Source organism: Panulirus ornatus, chromosome 2 (assembly GCF_036320965.1).
Source record: "Panulirus ornatus isolate Po-2019 chromosome 2, ASM3632096v1, whole genome shotgun sequence".
Taxonomy (NCBI): domain Eukaryota; kingdom Metazoa; phylum Arthropoda; class Malacostraca; order Decapoda; family Palinuridae; genus Panulirus; species Panulirus ornatus.
Genome location: NC_092225.1, coordinates 16508002 through 16523958, shown reverse-complemented (window position 1 = coordinate 16523958; position 15957 = coordinate 16508002). Strand labels below are relative to the sequence as shown.

The window sequence follows — 15957 nt, the reverse complement described above, 5'->3', positions numbered from 1 at the left end:
CTAACTTGTGATCACTCGTGACGGGCCAAGCGATGCACAAGAAAACGATACAAAAAAAAAAAGAAAAGAAAATGTAGGAGGGGGAAGCGAGGATAGAGGAAGGGGTGGGGATGGGTAGGGGCAGATGATGAACAGTGAAGATGGATGGTGGTTAGGTTCCGACTATAGCTGCAGGGAGGGAGGGAGGAAGGGAGGGAGGGAGGGAGGGAGGGAGGAGAGAGAGAGAGAGAGAGAGAGAGAGAGAGAGAGAGAGAGAGAGAGAGAGAGAGAGAGAGAGAGAGAGAGAGAGAGGTTTCATGTCAGTAGGGAACCAAAACCCATACTTCAGTAAACCCACTCCTTGTGTTTGTACCCTCCTCCCCCTCTCACTATCTTTAATTTCTCTCATTATCTTTAATTTCTCTGTCTAACCCCTGCCTTCCTCCCACCTTCACCAACTAGTAAACAAATAAACAAATAACTCTGTGGTTGGTACACGCAGTGGGTTGGCCCACCACCTTCACCACCACTGCCTGTATTACGTGGGTGGGTTGGTACACAGTGGGAAGGCCCACCTACACCACTGGGGGTGGTCTGCCTGTCACTTGCCACTTTATAATGTCTCCCCAGTTGCCACTGGGCAATAAAGGAGCAGTTATGGAAAAGTTGGTGGAATGGGACCATCTGACGCTTCCCCCTTTTCCCCCTTCCTCTCCTCTCCCTTCCCCTAACACACCCTCGTCCCTCTCTTCTCCCCTCTCTTCCCCCACCCTCGACCCTCTCTCCTCCTCCAATCCCCTTTCCCTCCCCTGGTAGAATGTCAACGTCGCGAGCCAAACTTTTCTTACTGGCCACACTGGGGGGGGGGGGGTCCCCTTTTTTCCCCCCCCAAGGGGGGTTGTGTTGACTCGTCCACGCTGCCTGGCTGGCTGGTTAGGGGCGGCCCAACACGCTCGCCTGATTTCATAAGTGAGTCCCGTACGTCTCACTCCAGTGGCTGGCCACAACTCACCACTCAAACGAATGAGCGAGACACTCGTAGTAATAATACGAGTCACACCGGCCCTTGGGAGACGGCCTATGAAGACTGGGGACGACCTGTGAGGACTGGGGACGACCTGTGAGGACTGGGGACGACCTGTGAAGACTGGGGACGACCTGTGAAGACTGGGGACGACCTGTGAAGACTGGGGACGACCTGTGAAGACTGGAGACGACCTGTGAAGACTGAAGACAACCTGTGAAGACTAGGGACGACCTGTGGAGACTGGGGACGACCTGTGAAGACTGGGGACGACCTGTGAAGACTGGGGACGACCTGTGAAGACTGAAGACAACCTGTGAAGACTAGGGACGACCTGTGGAGACTGGGGACGACCTGCCTTGTGATCAAAAGGAGGAGGAAAGCTCCTAAGCCAGACACCTGCCACACAGCGTTACCCACGTGTTCTAATCACCCACACGTGGCTTACCCAGCAACAGCTGACGTGTGTATGTGTGTGTGTGTGTGTGTGTGTGTGTGTGTGTGTGTGTGTGTGTGTGTGTGTGTGTGTGAGTGTGTGAACATAGTCTCCCGTTACCTTGACGTGAGTAATATATTTGTATATTTCATCACCAGAAAAGTGAAATATTCTTTGCAACCACCTGTGTGTGTGTGAGAGGCAGACAACCGTAATTTCCTCGAGGACGATGCTAACAACAACATTCCTACCACAACAGTTGTGAGAAACAACGTTAATTTCACGCATTTTTTTTTCTCTCACAATCCTCACATCAACCATCTTCTGATCACAGCTGAAGAAAAAAAAAACTAATTTCGAGTATCACTCACAATTTTCAATCATTCATTCTCTTGTTTTCTTCTATATAGATTACTTGTATGATACCATGAACCATCCTCCAGCAGGTACGTAACCTCAACACAGACCATCAGGTCTTCCGTGATCTGGCTCTCCCATGTACTGTCATCCAGCAGATAACCTTTCCATAGGTCATCAGGCTTCTTGTCATCTGTCTCGCCAATGTACTCTCCTCCAGCATATTATCTCGTCATAGACCATCAGGTCTTCCATTACCTGGCTTTCCCATGTACTGTCCTCCACCACATAACCTCGTCAAAGACAAATTGGTCTTCCGACATTCGTCCTTCCTAAACACTGTTATCCAGGACATAACCTCGTCAAAGACCATCATGTCTCTTGTTATCTGCCTTCACCAAATACCCCAATCATGAACTCCCGTTGGACAATCCAACGGCACTTCTGTTGCCACTGTTTCAGAGTCCCGGTACACAGCGAGGCCATTAGGAGTACAGGAAAACCATGATATCTGAAGGCCTGCGAGGGCGTGGCTGCTCTTACGAGAACACTACACACAGATGGCCGCTTCAGAACAGACCACAAGACCAAAATAAATCGAAAATTAGGATCAAAATCCTTCCCAACGGATGAACGTCGAACCAGAGGACTTACCTGTTGAACCTGAGGAGGACACGGGCGTCACGCTCCTGAGGATCCGGGTGTGGTGATCCGAGGGGCCCCGTCGGCCTCCAAGGGCTGGGGTCGGGATGGCGCTGCCGCCGCCGCCGCCGCCTCCGCCGCCACCACCACCACCACCGCCGCCGCTGCCGCCTCCATGTCCCTTATAAGGCGACCCCAACCTGTGGTAAAGATAATACATTTATTAGTGAGAGAGAGAGAGAGAGAGAGAGAGAGAGAGAGAGAGAGAGAGAGAGAGAGAGAGAGAGAGAGAGAGAGAGTATATCTATCTGTCAACTGACATATTTCTCTCTTGTCTCTCCCCTGATGATGTGATTATTACACGAAAGTGCACTTGGGAACTAATCGTGTTTCATTTCCCCGTGGACTTATAGGAATACTATTCGCCATTTCCCGCGTCAGCGAGGTAGCGTTGAGAACAGAGGACTGGGCCTTTGAGGATATATCCTCACCTGGCCCCCTTCTCTGTTCCTTGTTTTGGAAAATTAAAAAAAAAGAGAGGGGAAGATTTCCAGCCCCACGCTCCCTCCCCTTTTAGTCGCCTTCTACGACACGCAGGGAATACGTGGGAAGTATTCTTTCTCCCCTATCCCCAGGGATATATATATATATATATATATATATATATATATATATATATATATATATATATATATATATATATATTGATGAGACAAGATTTAATCTCCAGGTACAATAACTGGGTATCTCTCTGTCAAGGGATTCCCGAATTTTCACATACATGTTGCAGGGTAGTATGGACTGCATAGGAAAGGTCGATGTAATCACTGAATGTTAGCATTTTCCCTTGTGGTGTAATCCCTTGAGCATGAGGCACGACCCATGAGCAAGAGGTACGACCCTTGATCAACGGTGAGACCCTTGAGCACGACGGTGCGACCCTTGAGCACGACGGTGCGACCCTTGAGCACGACAGTATGACCCGTGAGCACGAAGGTACGACCATTGATCAACGGTACGACCCTTGAGCACGATGGTATGACCCTTGAGCACGATGGTACGACCCTTGAGCACGAGGGTACGATCCTTGAGCACGAGGGTACGACACTTGATCACGATGGTACGATCCTTGAGCATGACGGTACGATCCTTTGGTATAACGTTACGAAACATGCATATGATGGCTTAGCCTTCCAAGTGATTCTTAAGGGTTCGGTGAAAAGTCATGCCATCATATCCAAGGGTAATGTCGTCGCGTTTAAGGGTAGGACCGTCGTGCTCAAGAGTCACACCTTCGTGCTCAAGGATCGTACCTTCGTGCTCAAGGGTCTAACGTCGTGCTCAAGGCTCGCACCGATGAGTGGTTAAACCTTGGGTGTTCAAGGCAAAACGGGAACCGTAGGTTTTCATACCTTCCACATCTGGCTCATCATATGCCCAGTGAGGATATTTCCCTTGAGAATGAAATTCTATGAAATAAAAAAAAATCTATCAATATTCATAAAACTTTACGCCCAAAAGATATTTACCAAATATCATTGGTAAATATAAAGCACATAATCTTTTTTCACCATTAATATTCTCAGCCTCGAAAGAGAAGTAAAAGGCCCAGGCGACCTCAAATCTTAACCCGCTTTTCTTTGTCTCACAGTTGCATCTCTTTCCCTTTTCTACAGATATTACTCCGTTTTCTGCCCTAGAAAACTTGCTACTAGCGTATCTCTAGCATTAAGGTCTTGGCTGAGATTCATTATGTATCTAAACTTTTTTCTTTTCTTCATAAGGCAAAACTCATAGTTTGAGATTTAAATAACCCATCTAGAACCTGTTGCTCCTGTGCCAACCCTCTTTAAGCTAAAAACGTAAATAATCTACAATAGAGAAATCGGGTTCCTATGTAGGTACATATTTCTCAATAGTGGGAAAATAATTCTCCAACCAGCTTGGGTGTGTGGAAAAGACACTACAGAGTACTTAAGTACTTACTTAATCAAACAGTTACTTATCTACTTTAGACGAGATTTTGCTAAAAGGTAAGGAAAGCGAGTAGCGTCCATCGCGAGGAAATTTAGGGTTACGAAGATCGGGTCGTGTGTTACATGCCGTCAAGTGTTATGTGTGAGATGGAGAGACTTAACATTTAAGTCGGTGGACCGCCAGCAAATGCGTGAGCGAGGCAGAAAAGAAAACACGGCTACCTGGGTCAAAGGAGTGAAATTTGAGATGCGATGAACTGTTGGCTCACTGCACAACCACCGTCTCTGATCCTCCTCCCTTATACCCAGGCGGGTGGGTGAGAGAGAGAGAGAGAGAGAGAGAGAGAGAGAGAGAGAGAGAGAGAGAGAGAGAGAGAGAGAGAGAGAGAGAGAGAGAGCATATATCCCGCACCACGGCGGAGTGAAGGTACCTTGGGAGGGAGGGAGGGAAAAAGCGAGAGTCAGGATGTGGTGGTACTGTCACTTTCCTTTCACGGAAAATTGAAAAAAGGTCGCGAGGGAACGCTGTGATGTGGCCCAGAGAGAGAGAGAGAGAGAGAGAGAGAGAGAGAGAGAGAGAGAGAGAGAGAGAGAGAGAGAGAGAGAGAGAGAGAGAGAGAGAGAGAGAGAGAGAGAGAGAGAGAGTCTGTGGAGAGCGAGAGGGAGAGGTGTGTCGTCTGCTGTGAAGGAGGCTGGACGGGGAGTCCTCGAAGGAGGTGTCTGTACGACTCTGTGAAGATGACAGGAACACGCAAGAGACACCCCAGGATCAAGCAGAAATACACGTCTTTTCTTCTTTAAGGTCTGTGATAACACGATGATGCTGGCGAGAGCGTCTCTCTCTCTCTCTCTCTCTCTCTCTCTCTCTCTCTCTCTCTCTCTCTCTCTCTCTCTAAAGCTGAGTCTGTGGTGACTAACACGTCAGGTCTGTACACACGATGGTGGAAGTCTGTGTGGAAAAAGGGCTGTTAAAAGTGAATAAATGAAGCTGGTTTAGTGGCAACAAGACTTCCCAGGGCAGAAGCAGGCCTCACTGGGCAATTCCAGTGAAGCCAAGATATAAGATGCATCTGTATGGTGATGTCCGTCATCACAATACTATAAATAGAGACGAAAATAAGTATAGTGAAAGTAAGGGTAATGGGGGTGGGTGGGTGGGTGGGTGGGCGGGGAGGGGGAGTGGGGGGTTATATATTCTGACGATGTGGCGTCTAAGAAGAGAAAGGAAGAAAGTAGTGAGAGGGAAAATGTGTTGATATGGCGAACGTAGAAACATCATGAGGAGGAGATTCACCACACACACACACACACACACACACACACACACACACACACACACACACACGACACAAACATGTGTGTGTGTGTGTGTGTGTGTGTGTGTGTGTGTGTGTGTGTGTGTGTGTGATCTGTATCCTAATGTTAATGGTTGTGTGATCAAAAAAGGAGAGTTTAATAACCTTTAAATCCTTGGGCGCATCTTTGCTGGAGGTGGATGTGTTCTGCACATATAACTTAGGTAAGGTGTTACTGTTCCCTGTGTTACAGTGCGTGTGAGGACGCATCCTTCAGTGAAAGATTCGGTGGATTTTCATATTTCACTGAGAAAGAGCGAGTAATTAAATCGAAGATGATAACCCTCTGTTGGTAAGTGTCTCGGGTGTTATGAGTTTTGAAGACGTGAGGCACAAGGGAAGCAGAATTCTAAGTCCCTATGAATGTGGGTTTGACCTGCAACTAAAGCTGCTGTTGTGGATCGCCTCAAGAACGGTGGTGAAATGTGGTCTTCTGAACAAAGTGGAGGTTATCTGCCTCTTTCCTTTTCCTCCTACTTTTAAACAGTTACTATACAGGAGGGGAGATTCCCCCCCCCCCCCCCCCACAACAGTCGCCTTCCACACGTACGTGGACAGTGTTCCCTCTCCCTTCCACATCTATGGCGCAGTTCACGATGATAAACAGCCTTATTTAAGAAGATGAAGAAGAAGAAGTAGAAGAAGAAGAAGATGAGGAAGAAGTAGAAGAAGAAGAAGATGAAGAAGAAGAAGAAGTAGTAGAAGACGAAGAAGACGTAGAAGAAGAAGAAGAAGAAGAAGAAGAAGAAGAAGAAGAAGAAGAAGAAGAGAAAAATGAGAAAGAGAATGAAAGACAAGCAGGGAATTATATGGGCTAACTAGCGTCTGTGGTGAGCCATGGCGCGGGGGAAGGCTGGAGTGAGCTACGGTTCGAACCCCTTGCCAACTGGAAGGATTTGACCCTAAAATAACGTAAGAGGACATAACATACATCACGCCCATCGATAAGTTACACGCTAAGGGCGAGGCCATCCGTGCCAACACAACTCATTCACCTTTTTTTTTTTTTCTACAGCGTTTATCAATACGCGCTGATTGGCTGGGTTCCATCCTGCAATGATGAAGATAAATGTGTACCAATATTTATCTCATTTATTCATGAGTGCCCCAGAGCCCCTGGATCCCCGGCCTTACACCAGATCTCTTCCAAAACCTCCCGTAGCCCCAAGGCTGCGCTCCTTCCAGTAGCAGGGCAGTGGTGGACTCCTTAGAAGCGGGAATGTTCTTCTGTTAGACTGGTACTTTTAATGACCTCTTGTTGTTTTTTTTTCTCTCATTTCTTTTGAACTTAGTAGTTCACGTAATGTAATCCTGGAGTATTACATTAAGTACAAGAGGTAGTGTACATTACTAAGTCCTCCTGGGATTACCTTTAGAAGTTATGCTGCCTACGTCATAACCTCGACAGCGTCTGATCTCGGCCTGGACAGTGTTCCACAATGATCCCCAGGCTAATACGGTGGCATCTGGCAGGGTTTCCAGAGAAAAACGATCGGGAAGTAAATGAAACAAAACTGGAATTCCGTTGCAGGGAAAGAGATACATTACGAATATATATATATATATATATATATATATATATATATATATATATATATATATATATATATATATATATATATATATTCCAGTTAGTTCACGGGGAAAATGAAAGACGATAAGTTCCCAAGTGCACTTTCGTGTAATAATCAGATCATCAGGGGAGACACAAGAGAGAAATATAACCGTCAGTTGATATACAACGAAGAAACGTAGCTAAGACGCCATCTGGTACCACATTTGGCAATACAGAGATGAGATCCCCCCCACCCTCTTTATCCTTCGTTGCGTCAGTCAACATACGACAAATCCGACATTCCCGAAGAGCGCGTCTGACGGGGGTTCCTCTATCAAAGGTTGTGTAAGATTTACTTGGGAAAAGAAATGCTATATGCAAGATAGGGAGAGATCCTCGTGCCGTTAAGGTAATGACTACGGCAACACTTTAAGAAAAAGTGGTCGAAAAAAAGATAATAATAATAATAATAATAATAATAATAATAATAATAATAATAACAACAACAACAACAACAACAAAAACAACAGCAGCAACTAGGCAGAAGCTGATCCTTAAGGACTTTTTTTTCTTTAATAAAACTTGGATTTTCATCCTTAAAAATAACGCGGCTAAACTTGGGTTATAAATCGCCAGGGGAGGATCTATTCCCTCCCTTCTAGGCCAGGCTCACGATAAATCCAGGTAAAGCTTTACCTAACCTTACGGTGGTTTGGGGAGGTCTTCCACCCCTCACAGCTGGGTCTGGAACCTTACCTTACCTTACGTATACCTTACGATGGTTTGGGGAGGTCTTCTACCCACCACAGCTGGGTCTGGGACACTACCTTACCTTACGTATACCTTACGGTGCTTTGGGGAGGTCTTCTACCCACCACAGCTGAGTCTGGGACCTTACCTTACCTTACGTATACCTTACGGTGGTTTGGGAGGTCTTCTACCCACCACAGCTGGGTCTGGGACCTTACCTTACCTTACGTACACCTTACGGTGGTTTGGGGAGGTCTTCTACCCACCACAGCTGGGTCTGGGACACTACTTTACCTTACGTATACCTTACGGTGCTTTGGGGAGGTCTTCTATCCACCACAGCTGGGTCTGGGACCTTACCTTACCTTACGTATACCTTACGGTGGTTTGGGAGGTCTTCTACCCACCACAGCTGGGTCTGGGACCTTACCTTACCTTACGTACACCTTACGATGGTTTGGGGAGGTCTCCTACGCCCACAGGTGGGTCTGGAACCTTACCTTACCTTACGTATACCTTACGATGGCTTGGGAGGTCTTCTACCCCCACAGCTGGGTCTGGGACCTTGCCTTACCTTACGTATACCTTACGATGGTTTAGGGAGGTCTTCTACCCACCACAGCTGGGTCTGGGACCTTACCTTACCTTACCTTAAGTATACCTTACGATGGTTTGGGAGGTCTTCTACCCACCATAGCTGGATCTGGAACCTTACCTTACCTTACGTATACCTTACGGTGGTTTGGGAGGTCTTCTACCCCTCACAGCTGGGTCTGGGACCTTACCTTACCTTACGTATACCTTACGATGGTTTCGGAGGTCTTCTACCCACCACAGCTGGGTCTGGGACCTTACCTTACCTTACGTATGCCCTACGATGGTTTCGGAGGTCTTCTACCCCTCACAGCTGGGTCTGGGACCTTAAGTACCTTACGTATACCTTACGATGGTTTGGGAGGTCTTCTACCCACCACAGCTGGGTCTGGGACCTTCCCTTACCTTACGTATACCTTACGATGGTTTGGGGACGTCTTCTATCCCCACAGCTGGGTCTGGGACCTAACCTTACCTTACCTTACGTATACCTTACGATGGTTTGGGAGGTCTTCTACCCACCACAGCTGGGTCTGGGACCTTACTTTACCTTACCTATGTATACCTTACGATGATTTCGGAGGTCTCCTACCCCTAAAACCGTATAAGTTATGAATTTAAAATATGAACGATGGGATGCATGTACGTAAAAGTAAACCTGGTTTAAAGTCATCAACAAAACTGATCTTATCATCAAAGTTTTTTTTTTTTTTTTACATCCCGTTTTCTCTAAAAGATTTCAGTTTCATACAGATGAAGACGCTGAACTTTCCCATGACCTTATCGACACCTATGCATCCAGCTTACCATCCATCATCTTGGTCACCACAAAACGCGACAGGAAAACGATGTGACAAGTACTCAAAACCAGCGTCATCAACACCTCAAACAATCTAGAAAACGGTGTGAGGTTAAATGTGGGGAGGGGGTCACGACCTCATTATGACACTCTCTTCTCCCGGAGCAATACCTATCATCAGTGGATTACATTTCCTCTCATCCTCTTATTTTACCTTGATTTACCTCCACCACCTTCTAACCCCCTTCCTGAGAATATATTTTCGCTACCTCTCCCTTAACCATTAACCTCCTAACCCTTTCCTGTAATATAATTTTCATTTCTATCTCACACCTCATCCATTCTATCCCATCCCTTCCTTCCTATCTCCTCTGTACTTCATGCTATTCCATATCCTCCCTCTATCTTTCTTTATTCCTTACACCTCCTATGTAGCCTTTTATTTCTTTCCACTCTCCCCTATTCTACAGTCTTTCCCCACTGGTCCCTGATATCTCCATCTGGCATCATACATCCCTTATACTTTGACCTCTCTGACCTGGCGTCTCCTCCAGTTTGTTCTCTCCCTGACCTTGCCTCTCCTTCCTTGACCTCATCCTCTACTTTAATGACGTGATTCTCACATCTAATTTCTGGTTCTTCATTCCTTGCCTGTCATCATTCCTCGCGTCTTGCATTTTTTTCCATTTCCGTCAATAACCACTCCCAGTATTCCTCTCTGTTCCAATCCCTTCCTACTCTATGGCAACTCCCTCACCACTGCTTCCTTACCCTCTTCCCTCACTCTACCATCCACTTCCATCTCTTCCCGCTCCTCCATCTAGCCTCTCCCTCCCTCCCTGTATCTGGTTTATTACAGCCATAAAGCAGGGTCTCCATCCCACCTCACGTTCTTAAATTACCAGCGGATCATCCGCATAAATGAAGCAAAAAACACCACCAGCTTTTGTGCATAACTACACAAGCTATACAAAGCTGGTAGCCATGTACAAAAGCCTATACATATATATATACCTTCACATGGAGACTTTTTTTTGGTATGTAGGGTAACAAAAGACCTCCTCCCCCTAAAGGATTATCAGTAAAAAAAAAGAAAAAAGCTTTGCATATGAAAAAAAATATAGGTGAAAACAACAATGGATGCCGTATGAAACATCTGCAATATATATGGAACTTGAGGGGTACCTACCTAATCGTGAGCAAGTTATAGTTTCAGGATCGTTTAAGTTGGGCTCATGACTTTATAAACGTGCTCTGCTTATTCCTTGCTGTCTTTTGAAATATCGTAGCCTAAGCCAGGCACCCTGTTTACCGACCCGCCCTACGGAGAGGATGAACAGCTGGGTTGACTGTGGACCGACCGCCGCAACCACCATGCGAACCTATGCACCCTAGACCCCAGGCGGCCCGGGAATGCGTCACGGTCATCATCGAAGTGTCCTACAGCAACAAGTCTCTCTCTCTCTCTCTCTCTCTCTCTCTCTCTCCCACCACCATACAACACTGGGACGGACAGACAGTATCAGAGGCGCCCATAATCCCGACTCTCTCTCTCTCTCTCTCTCTCTCTCTCTCTCTCTCTCTCTCTCTCTAGACCGACACATCCCGAAGGTTCGGGTGATGCTGTTGTAGCGTCCACCTCGCCACCACCACCGTCTTCTGCCACCGACCACCACCAACACCACCACCCCCGAGATCCTTCCCCCACCGCCCGCCACACACCCACCCCAGGATGCACCACAGCAATGCAGTCGCGTCTTAACAACCCAGCCCAGCTCGCACAGCCACCCCATCCTAACGACCGTGAACGTCATCAACGATCGTACTGCTCGTTCAAAATGCACCTTTCCCTCCCTCGTTTACAGCCTGATGTTTAAACTTTCATGTATTTGTTGTGGATAGTTTCTGAACACTCTGGCTGTAGCTATTTCAAAAACGTCATCGACCATTATTTCTATTATCATTGTCATTATCATTGTCATTATCATTATCATGAGTAGTAGTAGCAGTACAAATATTTTCATTATCATCATTATTACTATCACTATTAACATTAATAACAATAATAATAATAATCAATAATAATAATAAAATAATAATAATAATAATAATAATAATAATAATAATAATAATAATAATGATAATAATAATAATAATAATAATAATAATAATGTATTTCATTATCATAATCACAATTATCATCCATACACACAATGTGGGGTAGTATGTAGAGGGGTGGCACACTCTATATACCTTCATAAGTGGGCGAATATATATACATAATAACACACATATCAGTTCCTTCCACCAAATCCGTTCGTGTCTGAGTAATTAACATGCACGTTAGAGAGGGAGACACGTGGAGGCCAGATGCTGTGGTAGGTGGCCAGATGTGTGTGTGTGTGTGTGTGTGTGTGTGTGTGTGTGTGTGTGTGTGTGTGACCCTAGAAGTAACGGGTGTCAGTCCGGAGAGGCTAAGTACGCGAGGCCGGAGGGGTCAGGTATGTGACCCCGGAGTGGTGCAGTGTGCGACCGCGGAGAGATGGGTGACCTTGGAGGGGCCAGGAGTGTGTGTGTGTGTGTGTGTGTGTGTGTGTGTGTGTGTGTGTGTGTGTGTGTGTGTGTGTGTGTGTGCGTGTGTGTGTGTGTGTGTGTGTGTGTGAACCCAGGAGAAGTTAGTGTGTTTGAGTCCGGAGAGGTTAGCTGTTAGGCCCCAGAGATGGCCAGATGCATGACCACAGGGAGAGGTTAGGTGTTTGGCCCCAGAGATGGCCAGATGCATGACCCCCAGAGATGGCCAGAGATACAGAGCCCCAAAGATGGCCAGGACGACCAGTCGTCAACATGTTGTCTCTCGGCCACTAACGACAACACCAACTCGTCAGTGAATTATGCATCTCGCTTGATTTTGGGCGACGTGTCGCTCCTACTGACCCAGCGAAGGGCTACCCGTCCCTCACCACCAGCAACCACCCTACCAACGGGCCCTCACCTCCACCAAGACCACCCTACCAACGGGCCCTCACCTCCACCAGGACCAACCTACCAACGGGCCCTCACCTCCACCAGGACCACCGTCACGACACCAACACCAAAAATGACGTTCATTCAACAAGGTAACACAGAACTAACATGTAATAGGATCGAGGCAGCGAACACATCCCTCATCTCTCATGATAAGGGGTTTTGATTCAACATCTATATGTTTCCGCCCACTCTCTATAAAGGATTAAGAATGTATGACAAAAAAACAAAGGCCTTCACTTTTATCTTCGTTTCCGTACCTCCCATCCTCAATGCAACGCACCTGATACAATCCTAACTCTTTTTAATCAGCATATCCGATATGCTACGTTACATGTTCTATTTCCAATGGTGATTTATTTCTATTCCAGATATGATGATGTGTGTCAGAATGATCGTCTCAAAAAAAATGTCGCCTTATACCAAAGAATTCTATTTCGTATCGTACACATGATGATGTGATCATAACCAATACAAAAAGTTCCACCTACAAGGAAAAGGTTATTACATTATGTTCTTTACTGTATCTTCCAGATTAAACTGGAATCCTGGGACATGACTGGTGCCACTCCAATACTAGCACCAACAACCAGCCCTCCCAAAAGACTCCAGTACGAAATAAAATCATAAGCTTGCGTGTAATTAATGACTTCATAAAATGAAATGGTCTCCCCCAGTTAACCTTACTAGTATTTACCTGTTTTCTTCACCATTACCTACTACCACAATCTGACTGTATCATCTCTCTCTCTCTCTCTCTCTCTCTCTCTCTCTCTCTCTCTCTCTCTCTCTCTCTCTCTCTCTCTCTCTCCAATGACCCTACCGACCCAACCCCAACCATTTCCGTCTCCTCACAAAACCTCTAACTACCACTAACCACCAAAATGACCGTACTAGAACCTAACCTAACCTGCATCCTCATCTCCAAAAGACGCACTACCACCATCGCTCCACGCACGCCCATCCACCACCACCACCACCACAACTACAACCATCACCTACAAAGGAACTCTGACGACAAGCTCCACCACAAGTTGTCTTCACAACCTCTTCTCGTACGTCCTAATCACGAGAGGGACGACTTCCCAACGAGCCGTCTCTCACTCTCTCTCCCGTCCCCACCTGGCCGAGAAAAGACACAACTCTATACCAAATCTTTCATCTTCGTCTGGCAGAACAACACAAGATCGTCCAAAGCCGCGTCTGCCATCTGAGTTGGTCAACCCACCAGACTTTGAGTATCACTTCACTCCCACACACACAGTCGACTATCTGGCCACTGTGATAGCCACGCTCGCGGACAACCTAGATTAAATGACCAAAAAAAAATATATATATACGAGGGTAAGAGAAAAACTATAAACCAGAAAGATTTAGGAAACTGGGAGGAAAACTGAAGAGCCACTTTACCACCAAGACACAAACCTCCGAACTAACGGAATAAGGAAAAGGGGAAACGGTGAGGAAATGGACATCTCTGATACGTTCATAGGTATGTCTCTAAAATCACAAGGAATCCTATGACTGGTTCAGGAGCGGCTGAGGACATCGGACTCGATCCAAGAACATACTGACGGACCCAGCGAACAGACGGCCAACGCTAAAATTACATGTCTTGTACATGGGGGAAAAAAAAACGTAGACTTTATACACGTTCTCTGACCTTGTGCCTGTCACGTCTTAAAATCTACCAAGACAGCTCAGCCATCGAGCGAGCAGTCCTCCTCCTGGTGGTGATGCTCTATATAACCTCCCTCAGGACTTGTACCATCACTAATTCTATCTCAAGTCCCTCGGGCCATCTTCCGTGACATGTTTATACGTAAGTACGAGATCACAAGAACTACGAGAAGACCCCGAGAGATGAAAAAAGGTGTCCCCAAGTGACTCTCTCTCTCTCTCTCTCTCTCTCTCTTCTCTCTCTCTCTCTCTCTCTCTCTCTCTCTCTCTCTCTCTCTCTCTCTTTCGACAGAAGGAGCCATCTCTTCTCCCAGAGGGAAGCCCACAATGCGCAATGCCTCTAGCAACCACCAGAACCCCCCTGAGGTGGACCCCCTAAAACCACCTGCCACTCACCACCACCCACTAGGGGGAAGGAGCACATCCCATCCTCCTCCACCACACCTTTAAACATCTCACCCTCAAATCCCATCTCTCGTACCGTGTGTGTGTGTGTGTGGGGGGGGGGGGGGGGGGGGCCGCACCCGCCCATCCACCAGGATGCAAAACCTTTTTGGTTTCTTTATCGTCGGGTACTTTCTTAAGAGGACAATATTGATAATAGCCATCGTATAAAGCTGTCAGCAGCACGCACCGCCATACTGTACTCCTGGGAGAGGCAGCGCTGGGAGAGAGAGGGAGAGAGAGAGAGAGAGAGAGAGAGAGAGAGAGAGAGAGAGAGAGAGAGAGAGAGAGAGAGAGAATGTTGTAGAAGCTGGAAGACGCCTTCCCAAGAGGCAGGCATGACCGTGTGGTCTCGGCCTCTCTCTCGTCTTGATTTTTAACCCCCCACAGGAGTGAAGGAGGGGGTGTCCGTGCCGGCTGCTTCTGGTTACTTGCTGTCTTGGCCCCTCACTCCTCGTGTGGGCTGGTGATGAGAAGCTTTCGCAGGTTTGGAGAGAGTGTGGAGGGAATGACACTAGGGGATGGTACAGGGGAAAGATGGAAGGGTGTGGGGAAAGAAGAGGGGGAATGGGGGTCTATAAGAGGAGGAAGGAGGAAACCAAACCCCAACCCAAAAACCAAAAAAGAACCCCAAAACCACCCCCCCCACCCAAAAAAACCCCCCCCCCAAAAAACAAAACCCAAACAAAACACCCACACACAACCAACCCACCCCCACCACACCCACCCAAAACACCACACTTCACAACACAACACCACACCCAACACAAACACCCCACACACAAACACCATAAACCACACCCACACACAACACCACCCCAACACAACACCACACCCATACACACACCAACCCCAAAACCCCACCCCCACACAAAACACCACCCCCACACAAAACACCACACCACCCAAAAACCCCACACCCACAAAAAATACCAACACCAAAAAAACCCACAAAAACACCACACACACACAAAACACCCCCCCAACACCACCACAACCCACACAAAACACACACCCACAAAAACCCCACACCAACACACAACACCATTACACACACACCACACCCCCCCACAACACCACACACACACACAACCCCCAAAACCCAAAAACCCAACACCACACCACACCCAACACCCCACACCCACACAACCAAAACCCCACAAAACACAACCCCACACCAAACACCACACCACCCACCATCACAACCCCCACACAATCACCACACAACCCCCAACCAACACACACCACACAACATAAAAAACCCCAGGGCAAAAACCTTTAAAAACACAAACCCCCCCCAAAAAAAAAACCCTCCCCACCCACCACTCCCCCACCCCCTCCC

The 15957-nt window shown here is 47.1% G+C and overlaps 1 protein-coding gene across 1 annotated transcript in view; it reads right to left on the bottom strand.

The window, feature by feature from the left end:
- LOC139753686 (uncharacterized) overlaps positions 1–15957 on the bottom strand; it is a 661673-nt gene that overhangs the window by 535325 nt on the left and 110391 nt on the right. Inside the window, exon 2 of the mRNA XM_071670482.1 lies at positions 2451–2638. Within this exon, the coding sequence (XP_071526583.1) occupies positions 2451–2638 (188 nt within the window). The remainder of the gene's footprint in view (positions 1–2450; positions 2639–15957) is intronic.